Raw genomic sequence first — 24,626 nt, forward strand, 5'->3', positions numbered from 1 at the left:
GTTTGAGTGGACGAGATCTGACCTGGACCCCAGATTTGTTTTTGTGTGGCGTGCTGGTCAGGATTTTGTAAATATAAAACATCCATCCTACAAAGGAAGAACATCTTTGTTCACTGATGAACTGAAACATGGAAACATTTCACTCAAACTCTCCAAAGTGAAACCTGCTGATGAGGGAACTTATCACATCTACATTCAAGACAACAATGAAGAGTCTCTTGTTGAACTAATTGTTGGTAGGTAGATGGAAACTGGTGTACACAGTTTAATTTTGTCTTGTCTTTACAGTGAAAACCTTTGACAAGATCATCACAACTTTCAAAAAATTATATATTTGGTTTTATATTGTAAATTTTAAAAAGTAAAAATACAGACTGATATGTCACGATAGTGATCTAGAGCATAAATTCAAACAGACAATAATGAATCCTCCACCAAAAGTGACAGTTGCAACTGAAGATATGCTAAGCTTTTATTTTCCATTTATTCAGACATGCAGATGAAAAAAAAACACTTTCCATATTAAATAAATATTTCCAGTCAACTTAGCTTTAACAGGTTGCTGTTGTTGCAAAATCTTTAGTTGTCTGGGATAGCTCTTACTGTAGTCCATGTACAGCAAATGAGCAGTTAATAAGATAATTTTGAGATGATCTAAAACAATAATATAGATACATTAGTAAAGTCTGGATATGGTCAAGCTGCATTAGTTATAAAAACTAGATGGTCCATCATAGTGTGATAGAATAGAGTCAAGAGACATTTTAAACAGAACAACCACTTGGATGTCAAATACCGCAGCACAACAGGGAAGCTTTAAAGCTAACAGAGACCAGAATGATGTGATTTGATGTGAAATAGCAAATGGTGATTTTAAAAAAAATAGTGTTCATCAAAAATTATTGTAAAACTAATGATAATGTACTGGTGAAAAAAGTTAGAGAATTATTTGCAGTTGTCTGGTTTTCTGCATAAATTAGTCATCAGATTTGATGACAATAGAAGTCCAGTCTTTTAAGAACTACTTATGCTCGGCCATATTCTTATACGTCATTAAACTGTGGATTGTAGTTGTACATGTACAGCTTTGTTAACTATTTGTTTTACTGGCCACTGTTAATTCCATTCTCCCTTAGGTGCTGCTGCCTCACCTGTCATCAGTTTAACAGAGATTGATGTAATTAAGGGTGGAGTGGTTTTACAGTGTGAGTCTAAAGGCTGGTATCCAGAGCCTGAGCTGTTGTGGCTGGACACTGAGGGAAAGATCCTCTCTGCTGGACCTACAGAGACAGTCAGAGGTCCTGATGACCTCTATACTGTCAGCAGCAGAGTGACTGTGGAGAAGAGACACAGCAACAACATCATCTGTAGAGTCCAACAGAGAAACATCAACCAGACCAGAGAGACACAAATTAAAGTTGCAGGTTAACTTGAGTTTTGACACATGTAACGTTAACATTATTTTTTGTAGCTGCCAATAGATTATTCCTGAATTTGTATAACTTTGTTGTTATTCTCAATTCAATTCAGTTTTATTTGTAAAGCGCCAATTCACAACAGATGTTATCTCAAGGCACTTTACATATACTTACATTTCTCCACATATGTTTTCTCATTTTAGACGATTTCTATAAACTCCAGTCCAGTTCCTCTGCTGTCACAATTGGTTTGGCTGTTAGTTTGGCTGTTTGCATCCTGTTTATTCTTTTACTTGCCTTTTTTCTGTGGAAGATGAAATATGTAAGGAGTAAGTCCTAATTTAATTGCAGTATTTTATAATGTTGAAAACAATATCTGTTTTAATGGAGTAAATTGTCTTCTTATATTGTCATTATTTTATGGGTTTTGAGTTGCAGACAAATTTTCTGTTCTTTTTAATTTACAATCTGTCGGATGTTGCATATAATATTTCACATATATGGCTCCCTGAAGTGTAACTAGATGTCTTTTATGCTTTAATGTTTACACAGAATTCAGGAGATGTCAATGTAATGAAAGTAATGAAGGAGAAATGAGAAATATTTATGAAGTGAATGAAACTGATGACCAGATTGTCACTGAGGATGAACAAGTGAGAGAGCAGCTCATGGAGGTTGTGCACAAAGGAAAAGTGAAAAATAAGAGCAAACATGTAAGTATAGAAACACCAGAATGCTTTAAACAGGGAAATTATCACAGAAGAAAATAATGAAAAAGAATCTGAATACCTGAGAAGAAGAAAAAAAAAATATGAGTGAATAAAGAACTTAAGACTAAAGTGGAGACTGACATTTAATATGGATTAAAACAACACAGGAAGAAAAATATTCAAAAAAAAATAGAAATCAAGGAAAACGTGACCACCTGTAGAAATTGATATTTCTAAAATGTTTCATTGCAATTTTAGAGAAATATTTAAATGACAGAAGACAAATGTGGAACTTAAAACACTGCAATCTTAGTATTTATCAACAAAGTGTCAAATTTCAAATTCAGAATAGTTGTAATAACAATATTTGTTTTTTTGTTTATTTTATTTTACTGTTTATTTATTTTCTGCCTCAATTGAAATATCTTCAAAAGAGGGAGGGAATGGAGAAAAGTGTGAAAGAGGAGCTGGAGACCAAGAAAAAAGAGGTTTATTTTTATTATTATCTTAAATATTATGAAATTATTTATTATCTATTTATTAAAATTGATGAACTATTATCGGTTTTAAAGACACAACCTGTGTGAAAAATGTATAATAATTTGTTTAGGTTGATTCTAATACCAGATGCAAATGAGTTCTGACTGATAGTGAAGTTTTAAAAGTTAATAAATGAAGATATTCCTTATTGTGTTTCACCGTCCTTCTAGGTTAAAAAGAAACAAGCTGAGCTGCAGCAGCTGCAGGAAGAGAATCAGAGCGGAGAGAAGAACCTGCAGATTCTGAAAAACCAGCTGGAGAACAAGAACAAAGAGGTTCATTTCTTAATACTTAATACTTAATACTTTCTGTATTTATAAATGTCTGATTATCTCTGCTGTCAGAAACACGCTGACTGGATCAAATATACCTGGTTCACTCTCATGCTGCAGATAAAACCCAGCTGACTATTCATGAAGATACTGGTTTGTACAATCACATGTATGATCTATGGTAACATTGTGTCTCTTCATCTCTTTCTCCTCCCTCACAGCTCAAAACAATCAAAGCCGTACAACATTACTGGTACACTTGGGTAAGTACTTGTGGTAGAAGTGCAGGAACAGACTAAAATACTAGACTAGTCTTTGCTAATTGTTACTCAGTGACTAAAATAATGATTATTTGCTGCAGTTCTAAAACAAAAAGAAAAACTTAACATTTTAATCATATTTCTAATGTTTCAAAAGTGTTCTGGGCTTTGTCACATGTTGAAATCAGAATTCACTGTGTTGTATGTTCATTTACTTTTCTTAATATTGTTCAGCATTCCACCATCGAGGAACATCAGAAGAAGATAACAGAGGCTGAAAGAGAAGTGGAGTCATTGAAGAAACAGCTGAAGACCACAGAGACTAAAATCAAAGAGGTTTGTATTTTTAAGTTTCCTAAAAAGCTTTTTCAATATCACAGACTTACTTTTGATTTTAGTTTGTTCTCTGTTCAGGCCCAAATCCAATTAAAAGAACAGTGGCCTGTATCACAAAGCAAATTTGACTCAGTCTGATTTCACTGTGCCTGATGTTGGTTGTCTCAGATATTCTTAATCACAACTGTCTCTGATAATCAACTGTCTCTGTTACCTGTTTTCAAGTGATGCTGTTAAAGATTAACACCTGTTTTTTTCTGCTGGTCATTATTATAGTTCTGATTATCTCTGATGTCGTTGCTTAATTTAAATGTGCTTTAGTAATAAATCTTGTTTCTCATGTTGATGTTATTTTTTTTTCCTCCCAGATTAAAAACAAACAAGCTGAAATTCAGAAACTTCAGGAAGACATTAAGGAGATGGAGACCGACGACACAGAGGTTTAACTTTCTACTTTAAATTTAATAAATCTATAGAAACCTCTTTCTGTCGGACTAGACTGTCAATATTCAAAGTCCAGTCTAAGTAAAATGAAAATCACAAACCACTGTGCTGATGTGATTCACTTTCTGCAAATCAGTTTAACATTTGATAGTCAACATTGTGTTTGTCTACCTTTCCTGAGCGAGACAGTTGCAAAAATGTTAAGAAGCATTTAACATATGTAATATTGTTTCTAAAATGTGTTGAAAACACTGTGTTATGTAGGCAGGTTGATATTTGTATTTATTGCTTAATTATTATTGGAAATCTGTATCTCTCATCTAAAATTTAACATCTAGAATTAATATTTATTTATTTAATCTCAGTTGAGTTAAAAAAAAAAGTAAAAATATGAGTTACAGTTTGATTTTATATAAGTTTTATTTCAGAATTTAATGAATTTCATTGAATAACTTCTATAACAGCTGTTCTAAACATATTATAGATAATTTATTGTAAGACAAATGTTAGTGATGTAGTCATTGGGTTTATGGTCAAAATTCAGAAGTTCAGCTTTGATTTGATTTTGTGTAGACCTTAATATATTAAACAAGTAAGTAGAGAGCTCCTTTTGTATCAGATGTCCAAAATTAAGTTGTGTAAAACAAAGCAAGTGAATTCTCCCTTTTGTTCAAATACTTTCAGGTAGGAATATATGTGTGTATGTGTACATGTATATATCTGTCATATGTATATAAAGGTTTTCCAAGCTAAAATAAGAATAATGAACCAATCCATTTGGAGTCTACTGTTAGATAATTGTGGGTGGGTAATGTACTAACATGTATTGTTCACGAAACAAGTAAAAACCAACAGTTGTTATCCATCTCATCCAAAATCATTACATTGAAAAGATGCTATGAAGCGAAAAACAGACACTGTAAACAAAGTAATGATTTGAGTGCAATCTACTTTAAATCCTTGCTGAACTTCTACTCTTTATACAAATGATAAGTTTAACCCAAACAAACATTTACAAACTCATTAAATGCAGATAAATGGTGCTGCAGTTAATATTAATAATACATTTGCAGTCTACAAAATAAGAATATGAAAAAAGACAATTTTAGAGTGCATGTATAGGTGACTATTTTACATTTTTTAAGTGCACATTCTAGTTTCTAGAGGCAAGACAAAAAAAACAAACAAAAAAAAAACACAATACAGTCTCTGACCTTCCTTCTCCAATCAGGATTCTCCGTACTTTGTGAAGTCACTGTTACTGTAGCAAACTATGGACTATTGCTGAAAGCTTAGGAAGCTAAGGAATAGGTTCACAAAGTCATTACAATAGTTTATAATCAGTTTGTAAGTTGATGGGAAAAATCTTACCTTCTTATATCTTATTAAAACAAGATAAATAAAATCTTATTATACACTTTTGTTCATGTGAAAACCGACATTCTTCCGGTTAGCAGTGTCTAACTTGGATTAACAGTGATTAGCAGAGCTAGAAGCAGGGATAACCTGACATTCCCCAGATGACCTGTGTCTAGAAGAGTTATATGCAACTCATGAGGACAACACAAGACAGGTTTGCAAAGTGGGGATAACTTATAATAGTAACTGGAGACAAGACTACATCAAGGACAAAGAGATGGTTGTATTTTCATATGCAGCATGATAGAAAATATTAACTGTATTAGTATAAAAAGACTCATGGGAGACTGCCTCCCCTAGCAACCTCAGCATTGAACTACATGTGGTGTATTCATGTTGACTTGCTCCCTTGCATGAGTAATACATACCTTAATAAAATTATTGCTGGTCCTCTGAGGTGTGTCCAATGTTTTTGTAAAATAAGTTCAAACCAACATTTGTCAGTCATTTACCTGATTGACTTTAGAGACCTGACCTCCAGCAGGATGTCAGAGTAACATCAGTCTTACTTCCTGCACAGTGAAATAGAGAATTTCCACATAGCGTAATAATGATTTTTCTGATTGTCAGTAGAACTGTTTAATTGGTCTGTTCAGAAATTTGTATTGTGATGTTTACTGGACTTGGGAACATCAAAGAATCGGTGAACGGGTCAAATTGTTTTTTTGTATTTATTCTGATATCTACCTTATTACCTAAAAACAAAACGTGAACAAGAAGCAATGCTACTGCTGATCATCTGTGGGAGGTGAACCAGCTGGGGCAGAAACCTGCAAGAAAAACAAACAGGTGAGTAAACTCAGGAAGTGATGCTGCCCCAGCTGGTCTGAGGATGGAAGTGTAACAACAGGATCACAATTTTAAAAAGACCAGTGCAAAGAGCAATCTGCATTTATGAACTCAGCTCCATTTGTCAGTCCACATGTTTTATTTCTGTATGTGCAGTATGAAAACTGTATCTATAATCTTTATGATGACAAAACTTCCAATGGCAGTCAGTCAGAAACACAGCAGGCACAGAGGAGCTCCGTTCAACAACACATGTGCTGTTGTTAATGGTATTTATAAATATGTAAATGTAAATTCTGATTACATAATGTCTCCATTTGATCTAGAAACATTTTGAAAGAAAATAAATAATAGTAATGTTATAACAAAAATACATTGCTGTGTCTATATTTTTAAACTGTCCATACTTCATAATTACATTTTAATGAATTTTAATTTCATGCTATAATTTCTGACAAAACTGGCAGCAGCAGTTATTTGTTTCTAAGCCACAGGTCATATTGATAATAGTTCGGTTACATGTCACACAACAGATAAGAGATAAAAAGAAAGATAATGTTGAATCATTTTAAGGAGTGTTCATAAACATTTTGGGAGTTTCACTTTGCTGAGTGAACATCTTAAAAGAACCTATGTTGAAATGTAAGGAACTTATTTAATAACATATGAACCATGTTGTAGAATTTGTGACATCTTATCTATGGTAACCTGAGACAGAGGCTCTGTTTATTACCATTGTCTGAAACCAAACCGCATATGTTGGAAAATAGTCCACATAACTGATAACAAATACTATACTTTTTACTCATTTTTATGATTTTATTGTCTCAGGGTTTAACCTACCCTAAAGATGCTAAACACATACCTTTGTCTCATAAGGAAAAAAAAACGTGTGTATAAAATGTACTGCTGACATCAGGTATCCATCCATTTTTTTTTTTATTGCACTTCATTCCACCGTTTTTCCCTCTGCAAGTCTTGAAAATAGTGAGTATTTGTTTTTATGTTAAGGCTGACTCTCTCTTTTTATTTATTTATCAATGAGCACTGCGTTTTGACCTACATGTACATCTCTTGTGAGTCCTGTTCCTCTACTTACTGCCGGTATGTGCAATAAGGAAGTGTGTGTTACTAAAAGAAGGAGGCGTATTCAGGTGTCACCAGACAGGTCGATCCAGGTTGACACAACTTGCTGAACAAGTTAAAGATTAACAGAATAACCGTGCAGTCTGTGGAAAAAGTCAACAAATCATGCCTCAGGTACGTCGTCGTCCTAATTTCTTTTTTATATTTTTTGCATGTTTCATGAATCCTCTGATTTAAAACACTTTATCACATTTAAGTCATGACATAAATGTTTGCGATCATTCTTTGCCAAAACAAAGACAACATTATTTTTAGACCTTAAGTGCCGTAGTGCTCTGTGTAGGTGTAGAGTGGCGAAAGTGAAAGTAAGATGTTGTGTGGTAACATTACCTACCAGGTAAAGCAGGGGCAATATATTTTTATTCTTATTATCTTATGTTTATTTTCTTGCCTACACCTTAGTTCAAAAAACATATTTTTCATACAGTAAAATTTTGCATATATTATTGTTATCTCTTATATTTTGTAACTGTAAAATATCTCTTCAGATAAATAGATTGTCAATTGGACCACAGCTCAGAATCACTGCTGTTCTGGTTTTTCATCTGCTCCTAATGCATTGTAGCACAGGTAACTTCTTCTATTACATACTAAACCTAAGTGTCACCATTATTTTTTATATGTAGTAATCAAATGTTACAAACTGGCAATAAAGGTTATATTACTTTTTAAAACGTTTGCATCATCTTACAAAAATTAAAATTACACTGTTACATTGTAACCACAGCTGTAACTGGCTAAAACACAATTCTGTACGACAACAGATCAGTAGATAGGTTTTCTAAAGTATCAACTGTGTTTTAACCAGCTGTTATCATGTCTGATTCTGTCAGCTTGCACAGTAACTGTCATTATAGCTAACAATAATATAGGTTACTGTTTGTGGATGTACCAGTGTCTGTGACTTATTAGTTGTTGGATAAGGTGAAACAGCAAAATCATCCAATTGTAGCAGGTCTTAGTAAAAAACAAATGCTCAAGCCCTCTGGCTGCAGAACAAACCCAAATCATCAACACTCCACTCTGCAATTATTCTTTGGGAAATTTCTTCTATTTCTTCAGGCCAGTCTAAGTTAATTGGTTCATCTCAGCCAATAGTGGCAACAGTTGGTGATGACATCATTTTACCATGTCATCTTGAACCTGCTGTGGACGTTACTGCAATGACATTGGAGTGGACGAGGTCTGACCTGGACCCTAGATTCGTCTCTGTGTGGCGTTCTAATGATGACCTTGTAAATTTAAAACATCCATCCTACAAAGGAAGAACAACTTTGTTCACTGATGAACTGAAACAAGGAAATATTTCACTGAAACTCTCTAAGGTGAAACCTGCTGATGAGGGGAGATACAGATGCTACGTTCCAGACAACAATGAAGACTCTCTGGTTGAACTGGTTGTTGGTAGGTAGATAGAGACTGTATGTGAATACAGTGCAGTTTGTTCTTGTCTACTTAGAACTTCACCCACAGTTACAGTTAAAACTGAAGATAGGTAATTTATTTTTATAAAAAAAAAGAAGCCTGTAACCTTGTCTTAATAATTTGATGATTAGGGACCACAAGAGGGTGTTTGTTGCTTAATAAAAACAAAGTGATGTTGCAAAGTCCTTAGTTGTCTCTATCTAATATACATTCAGTAGTAAGGTCTGGATATAGTCATGTTGCATTAGTTATAAAAACTAGATGGTCCATTATAGTGTGATAGAGTTGAGTCAAGAGACAAGAGACATTTTAGACTTGAAGAACAACCACTTTACGTCAAATACAGCAGAGAAATATGTGACTACCTTGCCTTAAAGCTACAGTAACAATAGGAACAATAACCTTATACATACATTTCTTGTAACAGTAAGTCTGAATTTCACAACATTCAATTCAATTCAATTTAGTTTTATTTGTATAGCGCCAATTCACAACAGAAGTTATCTCAAGGCACTTTACAGTGTAAGGTTTAAGACCTTACAGAGAATATTTATACAAAAAATGATATAGAAAACCCAACAATCCCATTTGAGCAAGCTTTAGGCAACAGTGGAGAGGAAAAACTCCCTTTAGAGGAAGAAACCTCCAGCAGAACCAGGCTCATAGTGGGCGGCCATCTGCCTCGACCGGTTCAGTTCATTCAGTTGTTCACAACAGAATGTTTGCACTATTTTTCATTATGTCTGGCCATATTCTTAGGATCTCTTCAGATTGTAGATTTTAGTTTTACATATATTACATATTTGCACATCTTTCTCACTTATTTGTTTTATGCTTCTATTAGTGGCCACTATTTTAAAATATTATTTTCACTCACTCTCAGGTGCTGTAGCTTCAGCTGTCATCAGTTTAACAGGGATTGATGTAGATAAGGGTGGAGTGGTTTTACAGTGTGAGACTAAAGGCTGGTATCCAGAGCCTGAGCTGTTGTGGCTGGACGCTGAGGGAAAAATCCTCTCTGCTGGACCTACAGAGACAGTCAGAGGTCCTGATGACCTCTATACTGTCAGCAGCAGAGTGACTGTGGAGAAGAGACACAGCAACGACATCACCTGTAGAGTCCAACAGAGAACCATCAACCAGACCAGAGAGACACAGATACATGTTCCAGGTAAACATGAGTTTTAACATGTGAAACATCTTAATTATTTTAGCTGCAAGAAGCTTATTCCTGAATGTGTATAACTTTGTTGTTATTCTCCACATATGTTTTCTCATTTCAGATGATTTATTTAACATCCAGTCCAGTTTTTTTGCTGCCACAGTTGGTTTGGCTGTTAGTTTGGTTGTTTGCATCCTGTTTATTCTTTTACTTGTCTTCTTTTTATGGAAGATTAAAAATATAAGGAGTAAGTCCTAATTTGTTAAATATTCTTACCCTACATACATATCAGTTGAAATGCAAAGAGTAAATTGTCATCATATGTTCACAATATTTTATTGATTTAGAGGAGACAAGTGTTATGTTCCTTTTTATTTCCAATCAGCTAAATGTTGCATATTATATTTCACATATATGCCTTCCTGAAGTGTAACTAGATTACTAGATTACTCTTTATGATTTAATTTTTACACAGACAGGAGATGTCAACGTGGTGAAAGTAATGAAGGAAAAATTAAAAATCTCTTTAAAATGAAGAAAACTAAAGACAAGATTGTCACTGAAGACGAACAAGAGAAAGAGCAGCTCATGACAAATGAAACACAGGAAACAGAGGTTGTTCACAAAGGAAAATTGAAAACCAAGAGCAAACATGTAAGTAAAGAAACAGCAGATTTCTTTCAACAGAAAATTTTAATGGAGACGAAAAGAGTAAGAGAATCTGGTTAAACGAGAAAAAGACAAAATATATGAGTAAATACAGAACTTAAGACTAAAGTGGAGATCCATGCATTTATTAGGCATTAAAACATAGAAAGAGAAACAAGAAATAAATGAAAACAAACATGAAAACCTGAAGAATTTAGTATACCCAAGATGTTTAAATATTCAAATCACAGAAGACAAACATTGGAGTTGAAACACTGTAATCTTAGTATTTATCAAGCTAATTGTCAAATTCAAAATAATTTTGTTAAATTGTTTAATTGTTTATTTCCATTGCTCCTAAATAAAAAAAATCTAACTTAAAGTAACCTTTTTTATTATAATTCTGTTTGTTTTATAAATGTACTGTTTGTTTCTCTTCTGCTTAAATTGAAGGAGCAGCAAAGGAGGGAGGAAATGAAAAAGGGTCTAAAGAACCTGAAAGAGGAGCTGGAGACCAAGAACAAAGAGGTTTATTTACACTTTTAAATATAATGAAATAATTTCATTTTGGAGTGGAGATTCATGCATTTATTAGGTATTAAAACACAAAAAGAGAAACAAGAAATGAATGAAAACAAGAAAATCTGAAAATTTTGATATTCTCAAATTTTTTTTTTTGTAATTTTAAATAAATCTTTCAATCACAGAAGACAAATATTGGAATTGAATCACTGTAATCTTAGTATTTATCAAGCTAAATGGTAAATTTTAAATTCAAAATAATTTTGTTAAATATTTTAACAAGAAAGGTTGGACATTTCCATTGCATTTAAAGAAATAAAAGTGACTTAAAGTAACCTCCCTGTTTTATTTTACTGTTTATTTCTCTTCTGGCTAAATTGAAGGAGCAGCAAAGGAGGGAGGAAATGGAAAAAACTGTGAAGAACCTGAAAGAGGAGCTGGAGACCAAGAACAAAGAAGTATATTTACACTTTTAAATATAATGAAATTATTTCATTGTACAGATACAAACTTTATAACAAATGTATAATAATTAGTTTAGATTGATTCTAATATATGGTTGAAATTAGTCCTGACTAATAGTCAAGTTTTAAATGGTTATAATTGAACATATTCCTCATTGTGTTTCACTGTTCTTCCAGGTTGAAAAGAAACAAGCTGAGCTGCAGCAGCTGCAGGAAGAGAACCTGCACTCTATGAGGAACCATCTAGAGAACAAGAACAAAGAGGTTTATTTCTTAATACTGATCTTTCGGTATTTATAAATGTTTGATCATCTCTGCTGTCAGAAACAGACATGCTGCTTATAAAACCCCTCTTGACTGTTCATTAAGATACTGGTTTGTATAATCACATGTATGATCTGATATAGTAACATTGTGTCTCTTCATGTCTTTCTCCCTCAAAGCTCAAAATAAGCAGAGCCACAAAACATGGCTTTTTCACAAGCGTAAGTACTTGTTGTAGAAATGCAGTAACACATTCTGAGTATACCTGTTATTAAAAAACAATAAATAATAGATTAATTCATGGAAACATTAAAGCACACAGCCTAATATATCACACCATTGCCTTTTTCTTATGTCTTTGCTGAGACCCACAGACAAGAGTCCTTGCTAATTGTTACTCATTGACTTACTGATGATTATTTGTTGCAGCTCTAAAAAACTTACCATATTAAACATATTTCTAATACTTCGATAGTGTAAAAAATCTGAGTTCACTGTATTGTACGTTCATTCACTTGTCTTAATATGGTTCAGAGTTCCACGATCAAGGCACATCAGAGGAAGATAACAGAGGCTGAAAGAGAAGTGGAGTCACTGAAGAAGCAGCTGAAGACCACAGAGACTAAAATCAAAGAGGTTTGTATTTTTATGTTTCCTTAGAATAATTTTTCATTGTCAGATACTTACTTTTGTTTTTAGGTTTTTCTCTGTTTAGGTGCAAATCAAAGTAAAAAGAACAGTTGCCTGTATCAGAAAAAAAAGTTGAACTTAGTCTGATGTTGTTCATCTCAGATATTCTTCATCACAAAGCTGATAATCAACTGTCTCAAGTGATGCTGTTAAAGGATAATGTCTGTTTTCTCCTACTGGTCATTACATTTTTGCATTTTAAATAAGTGTTTGTCAATAAATAGACCTGGTCATCTCTGATATAATACCTTAATTTAAATGGGCTCAAATAATAAATCGTGTTCCTCAATCTTGATGTAATTTTTTTCATTTCTCACAGTTTAAAACCAAACAAGCTGAAATTCAGAAACTTCAAGAAGAGATTAAGAAGATGGAGACAAACCTGCAGAAGCTGACCAATGACACAGAGGTTTAACTTTTGACTTTAAATTAATCTAAATCAATCTATGGTATAGGTTCAATGTTCAGACATCAATTGGTGAATAACTTTTCAAAACAGGTAAAATATTATCGAAATTTTATTGTTTGTTGTTGAACAATCCATATTTTCATGACTTTCTTTGTTAGTGTGCTGCACCGTGTACATGTGATAAATACATACATTTCAAACTCTGAGGTTCATGTTTTGAAATTGCAGAATATACCCTAATAAAGGAAAATATTATTAAAAATTCTATTTAAATGTCTGTTTTTCTATTCAGTTGGAAAAAAGTCAAGCTGCTTCAGCAGGGCCATACTCCATTCTGGTAAGAGATCATGTTAAAGTAAAATGCGTTAACTCTGTAGATTCCTGAAATAGAAAATTTGGATTGAACTGGAGAGTTTGAACACAGGAGGAGCTGAGTGTTTCCAACTGGAACCAACAAACAAGAAATGCTACAAATAACATGATACAATATGTTTGTGGTTTGTTCATCACACTGTATGTTCAGAAACATTCACTGAAAGGAAACTCATCTGGTTTCTAAACTCTGTCTCAGGATAAGTTACCAACAGTTTCCAGGCAGAAGTTGGATGAGGAGAAGCAGAGGAGAGAAGAAGCTGAGAAAGAAGTTCAGACTCTGAAACAGCAGGTTCATATTTATAATTTTTTCTTACAATTTCTTTCAAGACACATACTTTTTTATTTTCAGTTCTCCTTTAATATCTGCATTTATTTAAAATGTCCCCTAAGTTCTTAAAAGATAGAGTCATGGCCAAAATTTCTGTCCATGTTGATTGTCTGATTCAGTTTTCTGAATTTAATATTTAAATTTCAGATAGCATGTAATATGACTAAATTATAATTCATTATTCTTTCTTATTCTAAACATCAAAGGTATTTAATTCTTATTATACTTCTTCAAATTAAAGGTACAGGAGAAAATATGATAACTTAATTTTCTGATTATTTTCAGTTTTATTTTTCACTGAATCTTTTCAACAGTTTTCCTTTTGATTTGATATTAAATTCTCTACCAAACTCTTGTTTGTTTTGCAAAGACGCATATACTGATGTAGAATAGGTGAACAGGTGTCACAAATTGCTGAACACACCTCATCCAGGTAATGAGCAGTAGATAGTTGGAGAACCAGCAGGACAGCAGCAGTGAGGACCAGGGTTGTCTCCTCCTGCTTTAAACAAACAGGAGACTGAGAAATAAATCAATTCAGATTAAAATTGATATATGAAGAGAATTAGAAACACAACTTACCAATAAGAAATTATCATTCACTTAGCATAAATGCTGTGTCGACATCTATTGATAATGAATTGTTTCTCTTCATCTCTCCGACCTCCCAGTTCGAAACACAGATCCAGGCTGAGAAGCAAAAAAGGATGAAGACAGAGACCCTGCTGGAGATCATCACAAAGGTTTATCTTTTTTATCCAACTCAAGTATTTGTCTAAATACATTTGTCTTCTGTATGCAAAATTGATTTGACCAAGATTATAGGAGAAACTGGACTTCAATGTCACTTTTAAACTGAGAAGAAACACATCTATTCTATTATAAATCAACTTTTTAGTCAGTTGATTGTTAATGAAACAATTGTTTATTCAGACAAACTGGATCCTGTGTTGATCATTAACACATTTTCCTCCACATCAGTGACTTTAGTTCAGAATCAGCAGAAAACATATGATGAAGGAGCTTCATGTTCAAAGTGTTAGTGTTAGTTTGAAGTCATTGACCTTAATAAGAGAACAGGTCTCTCATCTTCTCTTTGTCTTCTCTCTGCTCTCAGGTGAATCAACTAGAGGTTGATTTCAAGATGCTTAAAGAGGCGCTGGAGACTAAGAAGCCAAAGGTTCATATTTTACTGATGCATAATTTAGTTTCATCTCAATGTCTGTTTGTCTTTAGTTCTAAATGTCAACTCACTCTTTTAGTTGATTTAAAAACTGATAGAACACTATTTTTAACAAAGAGAAATATATAAGATAATTCATTTAATTTTGTTATCACTCATCACCAGTAAAATTGTAGTAAAAAATAAATTATATTTCAGTATATATTTCTTACAGAAAAAAACAGATCTAGTGGATAAAATATGGCACTGGATCTTTAACATCGTGTAAACTTTTTTTTTTTTTTTTTTTTGTCTTTTTAACAATTCTCATTTTGATTTATTGTTAAAGTCTCCACCAACCTAGATAATCCTGGTTTATTTCAATCAAAGAAGCATTTTCTGTTGTAGAAGAAGGGAACAAACTTCACTCATTGTGACTTCAAAATCAAATTTTAGACATCTTCAGGTTACTAGTTGAACAAAAGTTAGTTTTAATGCTTTATTTTGGACAGTTGTCCAGAAGAGAGTCCCCAGGGACAATATCCCCACACGTTAATAGAAAATTGAGTGAAAGAAAAAAGTGTGGCAGACAAATGTGCACAAGCAACAGGGTTGAAAGGATTGTGAAGGGAAGCCCAATAAGTAACTCAGCATGAGTGGACTGTGGCTGGATTTCTTGCTTCAAGAGCAACCACGCAACTGTCACATTCTTGTGTCAAGCCACTCCTGAACTCCAGAGGCAATATCAGAAGCATCTTACCTGGGCTCTGTAAAAAAATGACTGGACTGTTTCTCAGTGGGCCAAAGTCCTCCTTTCATTAGGTCAATTTTGCATTTTATTTTAAAATCAAGGTCCCAAGAGTCTTGAGAAAGAGCAGAAAGGCACTGAATCCAAGTTGCTTGAGGTTCAGTGTGACGTTTCCCCAGTCAGTGTTGATTTGAGGAGCCATGTCATGCTGGTGTTGGTCCACGGTCCTTTATCAAGTTCAAAGTCAGACCAGCCATCTACTAGGAGATTTTAGAGCACTTCATGATAGCCCCCATGCCATGCTGCATAGATGCAGTAAATGTTACGAAAGAAGCTCAATCACTGAACATGGGAATGCTTCAGTCAACATTTCTGTAGTCAAAATCCTTTATTTCATTAGTCTTATGCAATATTCCAATTTTCTAGGATAGTAAATTTTCGATTTTCATTAGCTGTGAGCAACAATCATCTAAATTAAAAGACATAAACAACTGAAATACTGTATATCACTCTATGTAATCATGCTATATAATATGTGAGTTTCCCTTTTTTATTGAATTACTGAAATAAGTTAACTTTTTGATGGTTTTCCAGAGCACTGTTCCACAACAATGAGCAACTAGTTTGGTATTAACTATATAAAAAGTAGTCTGTTAATCCAACATATTACAGTTATAATAAATGCTGTGCCTATACCTACATTAGCGAATTAACATTTCTTTTTTTATCTCTCCTAACTGCAGTTGGTAAACCAGATCCTTACTGAAGAGAGAGTGAATAAGACTTTGAATGATCTGCTGGACAAGATCACAGAGGTTCATTCATCTTTTCACCGAAACATCTTTCTTGTCAAATTGTCACATAGTGATTTGTTGCTGCACCTGAAACAGATCACATCAGAGACTGAAGCAGACCACAGGATATTCTGTTCCAATGATGGATTGTTACTTATTACAGTTTTTTACAAATACACAAATATACATTATGAAGAAATGACAAACAATCAGAAATAAGAATTTAGTGACAATAGATGTTGTTAATATATCTTTTTGATGAAATGTGCTGTCTCTCTTTATCTATCTTCCTCTTAGTTGGAAAAACAGCTCCACACTGAAAAACAGAACAGGAAGGAGGAAGCTCAGATGTTTAACACTCAACTGGAGAACACTAAGAAAGAGGTTCGTCTTTCGATCCAAATCACTTCTGTCTTTCATTTCTTTCTTTATCTTCTTCGTAAAACATTTAAATTTGTTGAAGAGACAAAATCAAGGAAGACATGAGAATAAATCTGAGACACCAAAAAAGTGTTTTTAGAGCAAACTAAGTTAAATAAAAAGGTAGTTTAAAGAACCAGCAGGACAGCAGTTAGAACCAGGGTTGTTTCCTTCTGCTTTAAACTAACAGGAGACTGAGAAATAGATCAAACAGAGAAGACTTGATTCATTACGAGTGATTAGAAAAAGTCTAATCAGAAACTTTTTCAGAGCTCTGTTCAATGCTGGAAACATGAAGAGGTTTTCTCTCTGTGTTAGTGTGTTACATTGTCCAACACTGAGCAGCTAGTTTGGTATTTAACATCCAATAATAGTTGGAACTGTTTCTCTCCCAGATTTAGTGATTCCAGTCAGTCTAATAGTGTCTGAATGATAGAGCCAGAGGGAGCAGGAACCAAACAGTTCAGAGACACTTGATGTGTTTATTGGATCAAATCATTCAGAGTCAATTCAGATTCAAACTGATGTTGTATGAAGAGAATTAGAAACACAACTTACAACCAATGAGAAATGATCATTCACTTAGGATAAATGCTGTGTCTACATCTATTGATAATGAATTGTTTCTCTTCATTTTTCTTACCTCCTATTTTTAAACACAGTGCCAAGCTGAGAAGCAGAAAACGGTGGATGCTGAGACCTCCACAGAGCAGTTTGAAAACATCGCAGAGGTAATTTACTTTATGTTTTTACACAAATCAATTAACTTTCAAGTAATTTTTTTATCATAAATTTGTAGATTTAAAAAAAATATTATTATTTTAAAGTTAGCTCAAAAAAACAAACACAATACACTAACTACTTTTCCTTTAAAGATCTGCAACAGGACATTTTCTTAACCACAAAATATTGTTCTTATCTAAACATATGAAGCAGGCTACACATTTTGTAAAATTCAATTACAAAAGAGAATTCAGTCAGAATAAATGTTTTGTGTACATCTATTGGATGCAATGCATTGTCTCTCCATCTTTTTTTCTCTTAGTTGGAAACACAGCAACAAACTAAAGATGGGGACAATAAGGAACTAAAGACCTTGAAGCAGCTGCTGAAGAAGTTCAGAGAGGTTCATCTTTATATTTAAACCAGTTTTCTCTTTCTTGTCGTTTTTCCTCTTTTGAAAGTCAGATTGATCGTAACATAAACTACAATAAAAACTGTGTCAACATTTATTTAAGATTGATTGTTTCTCTTCATCTCTCTTGTGCTCAGATGTGCATGCAGATACAGACTGAGAAGCAGAAGAGGAAACAGGCTGAGAACTTGAACAGGGAGCTAGAGAACAAGATCAAAGAGGTACATTTTTTTTTTTCACCCAAATCATTTACACTATTTGTCATTTCAATTTTTTACTTCTGCATAAAACATGATTTGGTGAACAAGCTGTTGTGTTAAATGAGATGGAACATTTCCACATTTTGTAATGTTACAGCCTAAATGGCTTACATTCATTATTTTTATTAAAATTCTACGGAAAATATCCAATAAAGTGAAAGAAATTAGTTTGGAATTTATCAAACACACAAAAAAAAAAAGAAAGAAATCACATGTATATCAGTATTTTCAGCCTTTGCTATGACACTCTAAATTGAGATGTAGCTCTGGTGTCTACATCTTTTGATAATGGATTGTTTCTTTTCATCTCTCCTACCTCCCAGTTGAAAAAGCAGCTGCAGACTGAGATACAGAACCTTAAAGAGACCAAGCATGTGGAGAAGATCACAGAGGTTCATCTTTTCCACACAACTCAATTATCTGTCCTGTGATTTCATTTTTTTATTTTTTTGTAAAACATTGATTGCTCAATGAGATGTTGTTTTTTTTTTTTTTTTAACTTGGCTTCAGAAACAAACTAACTCCTGCTCCTTTAAAGATCTACAACATGAGACCATGTTCTTAACCATGAAATACTGTTCTTATCTAAACATATGATGCAGACCACAGAATATCCTGTTCCAAAGTTGTTTACTTACTACAGTTTATTACTAGTTTAACTGAGGTTTCAAAGAAATTACAACCAATGACAATGAAGAATTAAGTAGGAAAAATTGGTGTTCATACATGTTTTTGAATAAATGTTTTATCTACAATCATCACTCTTTCTTTCTAGTTTAAGTCACAGCTCATATATAAGGGAGAGAGGATGATGAAGGAATCTGAGGTCTTGAAGAATCAGCTGGAGAATATAAACAGAGAGGTTCGTTTTTCTTTTTTTTATCTTAATGAGATTCTCTTTTTATTTCCTGCACAAAATATTTTGATTTGTTGATGAGACAAAGACACAGAAGCCATGACAATAAATTTCTAAGCATATCAAAATTATTATAATTTTATTGGGTTCTTAACATTGTTTTTTACACATTTAACTGAGAGGTTGAAGGAATTGCAAACAATCATAAACGAGAATTCAGTCAGAATAAATGTTGTTTGTTTATCTTTTTGATAAAATGCACTGTCTCTCTTCAACCCACCCCAACCCCCATTGTCCCCAGTTAAAAACACAGATGGCTGAAGATCCGAGGATGATGAATGAAACTAGGAACTTGAAGAAGCAGCTAGATGAGATCACAGAGGTTTTGATCCAAATCAGTTCTGTCTGTTATTTCTCTCTTTATCTTCTGTATAAAACATTTTTTGTTGATGAGACAAAGGCACAGAAGTCATGAGAATAAATCTGAGACACCAGGGAATCTTATTTTGACACTAAACTAAACAAATAATAATTAGATATCTTCCCTGGAAAACTAATATCAACTGTGTCATCACAGACATTTAGTTGATTCTAACCTGGTTTCTTCCATATAACAGTAAAACAAACTGCTGTTATTATAGACATGTCTGAACTCACTACGACCACTGTTGATGTGAGCTATGATGTTCAGACCACCAACATGTAGGACCAAAAGGATCTCTCAGACATTAAAACACAAAGATCGGGTGAGCAGTGAGGACCAGGGTTGTCTCCTCCTGCTTTAAACTAACAGGAGACTGAGAAATAGATCAAACAGAGAAGACTTGATTCATTACGAATGATTAGAAAAAGTCTAATCAGAAACTTTTCCAGAGCTCTGTTCAATGCTGGAAACATGAAGAGGTTTTCTCTCTGTGTTAGTGTGTTACATTGTCCAGCACTGAGCAGCTTGATAATGAATTGTTTCTCTTCATCTCTCTAATGTTCCAGTTGTTGAACCAGCTCAAACCTGATGATGAGGTCACACGTACTGCAAAGACCTTGAAGCAGCTGCTGGAGTCAATCACAGAGGTTCATCTGTTTTATTTTAACAGTTTTCTCATGTCATTTGTCTTTTGAAAACCAGAGAGATTATAACAGAGAGGTATATGTGAGATGAAACAAATCTATCAATATATTAGTTGATTGGTTGATGGGGAAATGGGGGGTGGGGGTGTTATTACACTAGGAAGTAAAATTAGGGACTTTTTTTTTTTTTTTGTTAAATTACAACAAACAGATCCGTTAAAAAGACAGCTTCAGTCTGAGGAACAGAGGAGGATGACAGACTAGTCGGTTATGTGTTTCATGATTTGCCTTTTTATCTTTTGTTTCACATTTAGATTAGACCAACATCCAGTAGAATTTCTGACAGCAATAACTGATTTTGAAAATGAACCCAGGTGTCTCAGACAGAATATTTGGTTTTATCAGGTTTTATCAACTTGTTTGTGAAATAAGAAATACACATACTGGGTCTCAGACATTAATTTGTCCAAGAAACTTAAATGGATTTTTGGATAATGGACTGAAGTACAAATTGCACAGTGCAAGTATCAAATAACTGTAAAGGGAATCTCAATCTCCTCTTGTGTTGTCATCTCTACATGCCTCTGTATGTTAGATGGAGAAATCTGACAGGAGGTTTTGTGCCACCTGCTTTAATCTAAACAAAATGTAACATGTGTAAAGTACAAATCTACAAGAAGAGAATTCAATGCTTTGTTGATTCATCTAACTACTGTGGTGTCTGTGTGTGTTGTCCCCTTCCCAGCCAATGAAAAGCCAGAATGATTCTGAGTGCAAAGTAGCACCACCCGGGTCTGTTACACCACCGCCACAACATCAGAGACTCAACAATCAACAATAAGGTAACATTTGTGTGAGTGGATAAATACTATATGAGTACTACATCAGCATATATAGTATGTGTTTTATCTGTGTATTATAAGTGTGTTTGGATCTATTTTATGTATGTTTTTCCATTATTTCACAGCACTAAGGTTCACAGTGATGTACAGAGATAAACTGAGATATTTTATATATACAAACATTCATTATCTATATTAGTTAACAATATACTATAATATTATACCTCAAAATAAATAAATGAAAGTAAAGAAAAATATTTATGAAAAGGTTGTTCACAGACTTATTGCTGTTGTTTCAGCTTCCATCAAACTAGAAAATGTTTAGTTCAGACAGTTTACTGCTTGTTCTAAGGTAAATCAATGACTTAAACTACAGTTTAACAGTTAAAGCTGCAAATTAACTACATCTAAAATGTACACCAGGAAAAGCCATGTTGATCTATAATAATTTAATAATTCATGAAAAGATAAGATTCTTTAATATAAAAAAATAAAAAATAAAAAATCCTACTAAACTCCAGAAACACCTGAACATGTGTATGAAACAGTTTAATACTGTGATGCAGAACAAACTTATATCAGATAATAAACATCATTAACTATAGACTTAATTATTTGTGATACTCAGTGCAGACATTTTCTAGGTTGCATTAGAAAAAGATTGAATCACACTTGTGGCTGCTGAGGAGAAATTAACACAGTTTAGAATAAACCACATGATCCTGGATTTTATTAAGTGAAATACTGATAACAAAAAATAAAAAAAGTAGCAGCATGTAATTGGTCATTATGTCATTGTGTTTTTTGTTGCCTCAACATATATATGTAGTTGCTGTAGATTTCTTAGATAACTTTTTTTAGGCTAAAGAACTGTAAATGACCTGTTAATTTCCAATTGTCAGTCAAAGAGCCAGCACGTTTCAGAGGAGTCATACCCAGTCCATACTGAAGATAAAGGAGAGAGGAGACATAAAACAATTATAAAAAAAAAAAAAAAGACTGTGAAGAAAGTTACTGCGCATTTGGCCAATTAAAACATAATCCTACGGATCTGACAAAGAATCTATCCATTGCATATAAGATGTAACACACATAATGTTTGTAGACAGATGAAATAAATCATCTCCTAAGTTAATATGTTCATGAAATGAACCTCTTCAGTGCAGATTTATATAATGTTTGTAGTGCGTTGATGTTTCTCTGTTTTTGTGTCTAATTGCATAATTTACATGTATTCTCTTAATATATGGTGAAGAAAATTTATTCATATTTATTGTATGTATAAGTAAAAATCAAAAGTTGTTTCCATAAAAACCTTAAAGAAAGAAAAAACACTGTTCATACAGCAAGAAGAAGAGACGGACTCTCATCAAAATTAGCTTTCACTGACTTGACTAACTAACACACTCTTGTTTCATATGTTCCCAAGAAGAATAGAAGTATCATCCTGATGAGCATGCTTATGAGTTTGTTCTTTGGTTGTTCATTTATTTTTAACATTACATGTTTATTTTGTAAAACGGTTTTGGTGCCTATTTTTATGTTCACTGCAGTTATTTTATATCTATTTCTACAAATTCATGTGAAACACTACTTTGAGACATTGTTCAGATATAAAGAATGTTGTCTAAAAATTAGGTGGTGAAAAATGTTTTTTGGGCTAATTTAAGAGAAGTCAAAACAGAGAGATGAACACGACCAGAGGGTTAATGAGCAACAACACTAATGTACTAGACTTCTTAGATTTCTAACCTTTTCATAATTAATGTAATTCAGTGTGTGATATAGAATATTTTGTTACAGAACATGATTTAGTTTGAAGTCGTTGACCTTAATAAGAGAACAGATCTCTAATCTTCTCTCTGCTCTCAGGTGAATCAACTAATGACTGAAGGTCAGAAGCTTAAAGAGGAGAAACAGAGGAGTGAGGATCAGAGACAGCAGCTGGAAAAGGAGCTGGAGACCAAGAAACAAGAGGTTCATGATTTACTGAGACTGAGTTTGGTTTAATTTAACTGTTTGTTTATCTTTAGTTGTAGTCGTTACCATAAAAAATATCAAGATTTTTAAGATGCTGTAACCAGTGTTCTGTTTTTTACTAAACTTTTTTTTGACATTTTCCACATTGATTGAATGTTAAATCCACCACAGAACTGGATTGTCCTGGTTAATTTTCTGTTGTTAAAGAAGACAACATGCTTCACTAATTGTGATTCTGTGATATTGGTTCTTGAAACGTCCACCTCCTGAAATATCACTTTACATTATCACATTATCACAATATAACTGCACTAATACAAGTAAATATAAAGTTTGCATAGATAATTAACTGAAATCAATAACATTGATAATGTTGTTTTTTTTTCCAATATAAATGATGAGGAATATTTGTTGTGTGCTGGTTTACACTCTGGTGCAAACAGAGTCTTTAATTGTGACAGTCAAGACAGTCAAGTCTTTGGAACGCTTAGTCTTTTACAGATTTACAGATCACTCTCACTCGCACCCACACTGGAGAAATCCTACCATGAAAGCCACTGACTGTTCACTGAAAGACAATTATCGTCAGTCTCAAAATTAATATTTTGTTTTAAATGTTAAAATATTGATACTCTGTTCTTAATTTATTTTTAGGTTTCTAAATTGTTTCATTGGTGATTTGTATGAATTAAATAAGAATTACTCTGCATTAAACCAGAATGGCACACAATAAAGGCACACACACACACAAAAAAAAAAAAAAAAAATATATATATATATATATATACACTTTTGTATTTGGACAGAAATGCCTTTACCAATTTCTTTCTTTATTTCTTTTTTCTTTCTTTATTTCTTTCTTTCTTTCTTTCTTTTAAAGCATACAATTTATATTTTGTCTATTTTTTGTTCTACTAATCTTGAATGTCAGAGTTCAGATTGTGATTCACATTTACTTGAGAAACCTTTAAAACCTTTTTATTTGTAACTGTGCATTATTTACAAAATCATAGTGCTGCCAAAGATACTGAAACACAATTTTACGCAGAATATTAAAAAAATTGGTCCCACTTATGGCCACATGAGTACAAATAGGTTGATATAAAGACAGCACCTCATCAAGGAAAGACCATATTACATTTCATTACAGTTTATTATCAAACCACATATGTGTGAAAATATTGAAGACATACATGCTGCTGTGAAGCAGGTACCGACCTCTTCAGACACCAATACCTTAACTCGAACTTTTACAAAATGTTATCATTTTAACCTGATTAAAGTTGTCTCATGAAGTAATCAGAACACAATAACTGTGTATAAACCTGTGTTGCTGTGGTTATTTTGTGGCCCTGGTTCTTTCCGTTCGAACAAAGAAGCTGTAAAAAGGCAAAACAATTTCCCTCTGGGACAAAGTTAAAAATAAAGGCTAAATGTTTTCTATATCTTGAAAGTACTCAAATAAATATTGAAACTGATTAAACAACCTATCTTGTTATTTATTACGAAATGAGCACTGCTCTCAGACCCACGTCTGTCCTCAACACTCTTTCACCAAGGATTGAATAAGAGCAAAGAAGTAGAAGCTTCCTTAAATGTTGATGCTACTCAGTAAGTATGTGCAGTATGTAGCCCAAGTGAGCGTGACCAGGAAGCGCAGGTGAATACAGGTGTCACCAGTCAGATAGTTTCACACTGACGCAAGTTGTAGGACAAGTTCAGACTCAGTAATTTACAGAT

General features: G+C 33.3%; 3 protein-coding genes across 3 annotated transcripts in view; all 3 read left to right on the forward strand.

Annotated features, from left to right (window-relative positions):
• LOC113168332 (trichohyalin-like) overlaps positions 1-24,626 on the forward strand; it is a 287,283-nt gene that overhangs the window by 211,789 nt on the left and 50,868 nt on the right. The window lies entirely within an intron of this gene.
• LOC113168494 (interaptin-like) overlaps positions 1-24,626 on the forward strand; it is a 59,261-nt gene that overhangs the window by 19,363 nt on the left and 15,272 nt on the right. The window contains exons 2-14 of the mRNA XM_033326582.1: positions 13,490-13,582; positions 14,293-14,364; positions 14,739-14,801; positions 16,275-16,346; positions 16,623-16,709; positions 17,408-17,476; positions 17,791-17,871; positions 18,018-18,101; positions 18,464-18,532; positions 18,916-19,002; positions 19,298-19,378; positions 19,987-20,067; positions 22,779-22,883. Of these exons, the coding sequence (XP_033182473.1) occupies positions 13,490-13,582; positions 14,293-14,364; positions 14,739-14,801; positions 16,275-16,346; positions 16,623-16,709; positions 17,408-17,476; positions 17,791-17,871; positions 18,018-18,101; positions 18,464-18,532; positions 18,916-19,002; positions 19,298-19,378; positions 19,987-20,067; positions 22,779-22,883 (1,044 nt within the window). The remainder of the gene's footprint in view (positions 1-13,489; positions 13,583-14,292; positions 14,365-14,738; positions 14,802-16,274; positions 16,347-16,622; positions 16,710-17,407; positions 17,477-17,790; positions 17,872-18,017; positions 18,102-18,463; positions 18,533-18,915; positions 19,003-19,297; positions 19,379-19,986; positions 20,068-22,778; positions 22,884-24,626) is intronic.
• On the forward strand, positions 1,382-4,876 carry LOC113168523 (kinectin-like). Its single transcript, XM_026369595.1, has 7 exons — positions 1,382-1,747; positions 1,971-2,131; positions 2,563-2,616; positions 2,839-2,943; positions 3,162-3,203; positions 3,435-3,536; positions 3,905-4,876. Exons 1-7 carry the CDS (start codon positions 1,561-1,563, stop codon positions 3,980-3,982), a joined length of 729 nt encoding a protein of 242 aa, XP_026225380.1. The 5' UTR covers positions 1,382-1,560; the 3' UTR covers positions 3,983-4,876.

Source organism: Anabas testudineus, chromosome 18 (assembly GCF_900324465.2).
Source record: "Anabas testudineus chromosome 18, fAnaTes1.2, whole genome shotgun sequence".
In the NCBI taxonomy this organism is placed as follows: Eukaryota; Metazoa; Chordata; class Actinopteri; order Anabantiformes; family Anabantidae; genus Anabas; species Anabas testudineus.

Coding starts and splice junctions, on each gene's coding strand:
- LOC113168523 (XM_026369595.1), top strand. CDS start 1,561: ATGTTATCTCAAGGCACTTTACATATACTTACATTTCTCCACATATGT. Junction 2,944..3,161: donor TGGAGAACAAGAACAAAGAG/GTTCATTTCTTA, acceptor CCTCCCTCACAG/CTCAAAACAATCAAAGCCGT. Junction 3,537..3,904: donor CAGAGACTAAAATCAAAGAG/GTTTGTATTTTT, acceptor TTTTCCTCCCAG/ATTAAAAACAAACAAGCTGA.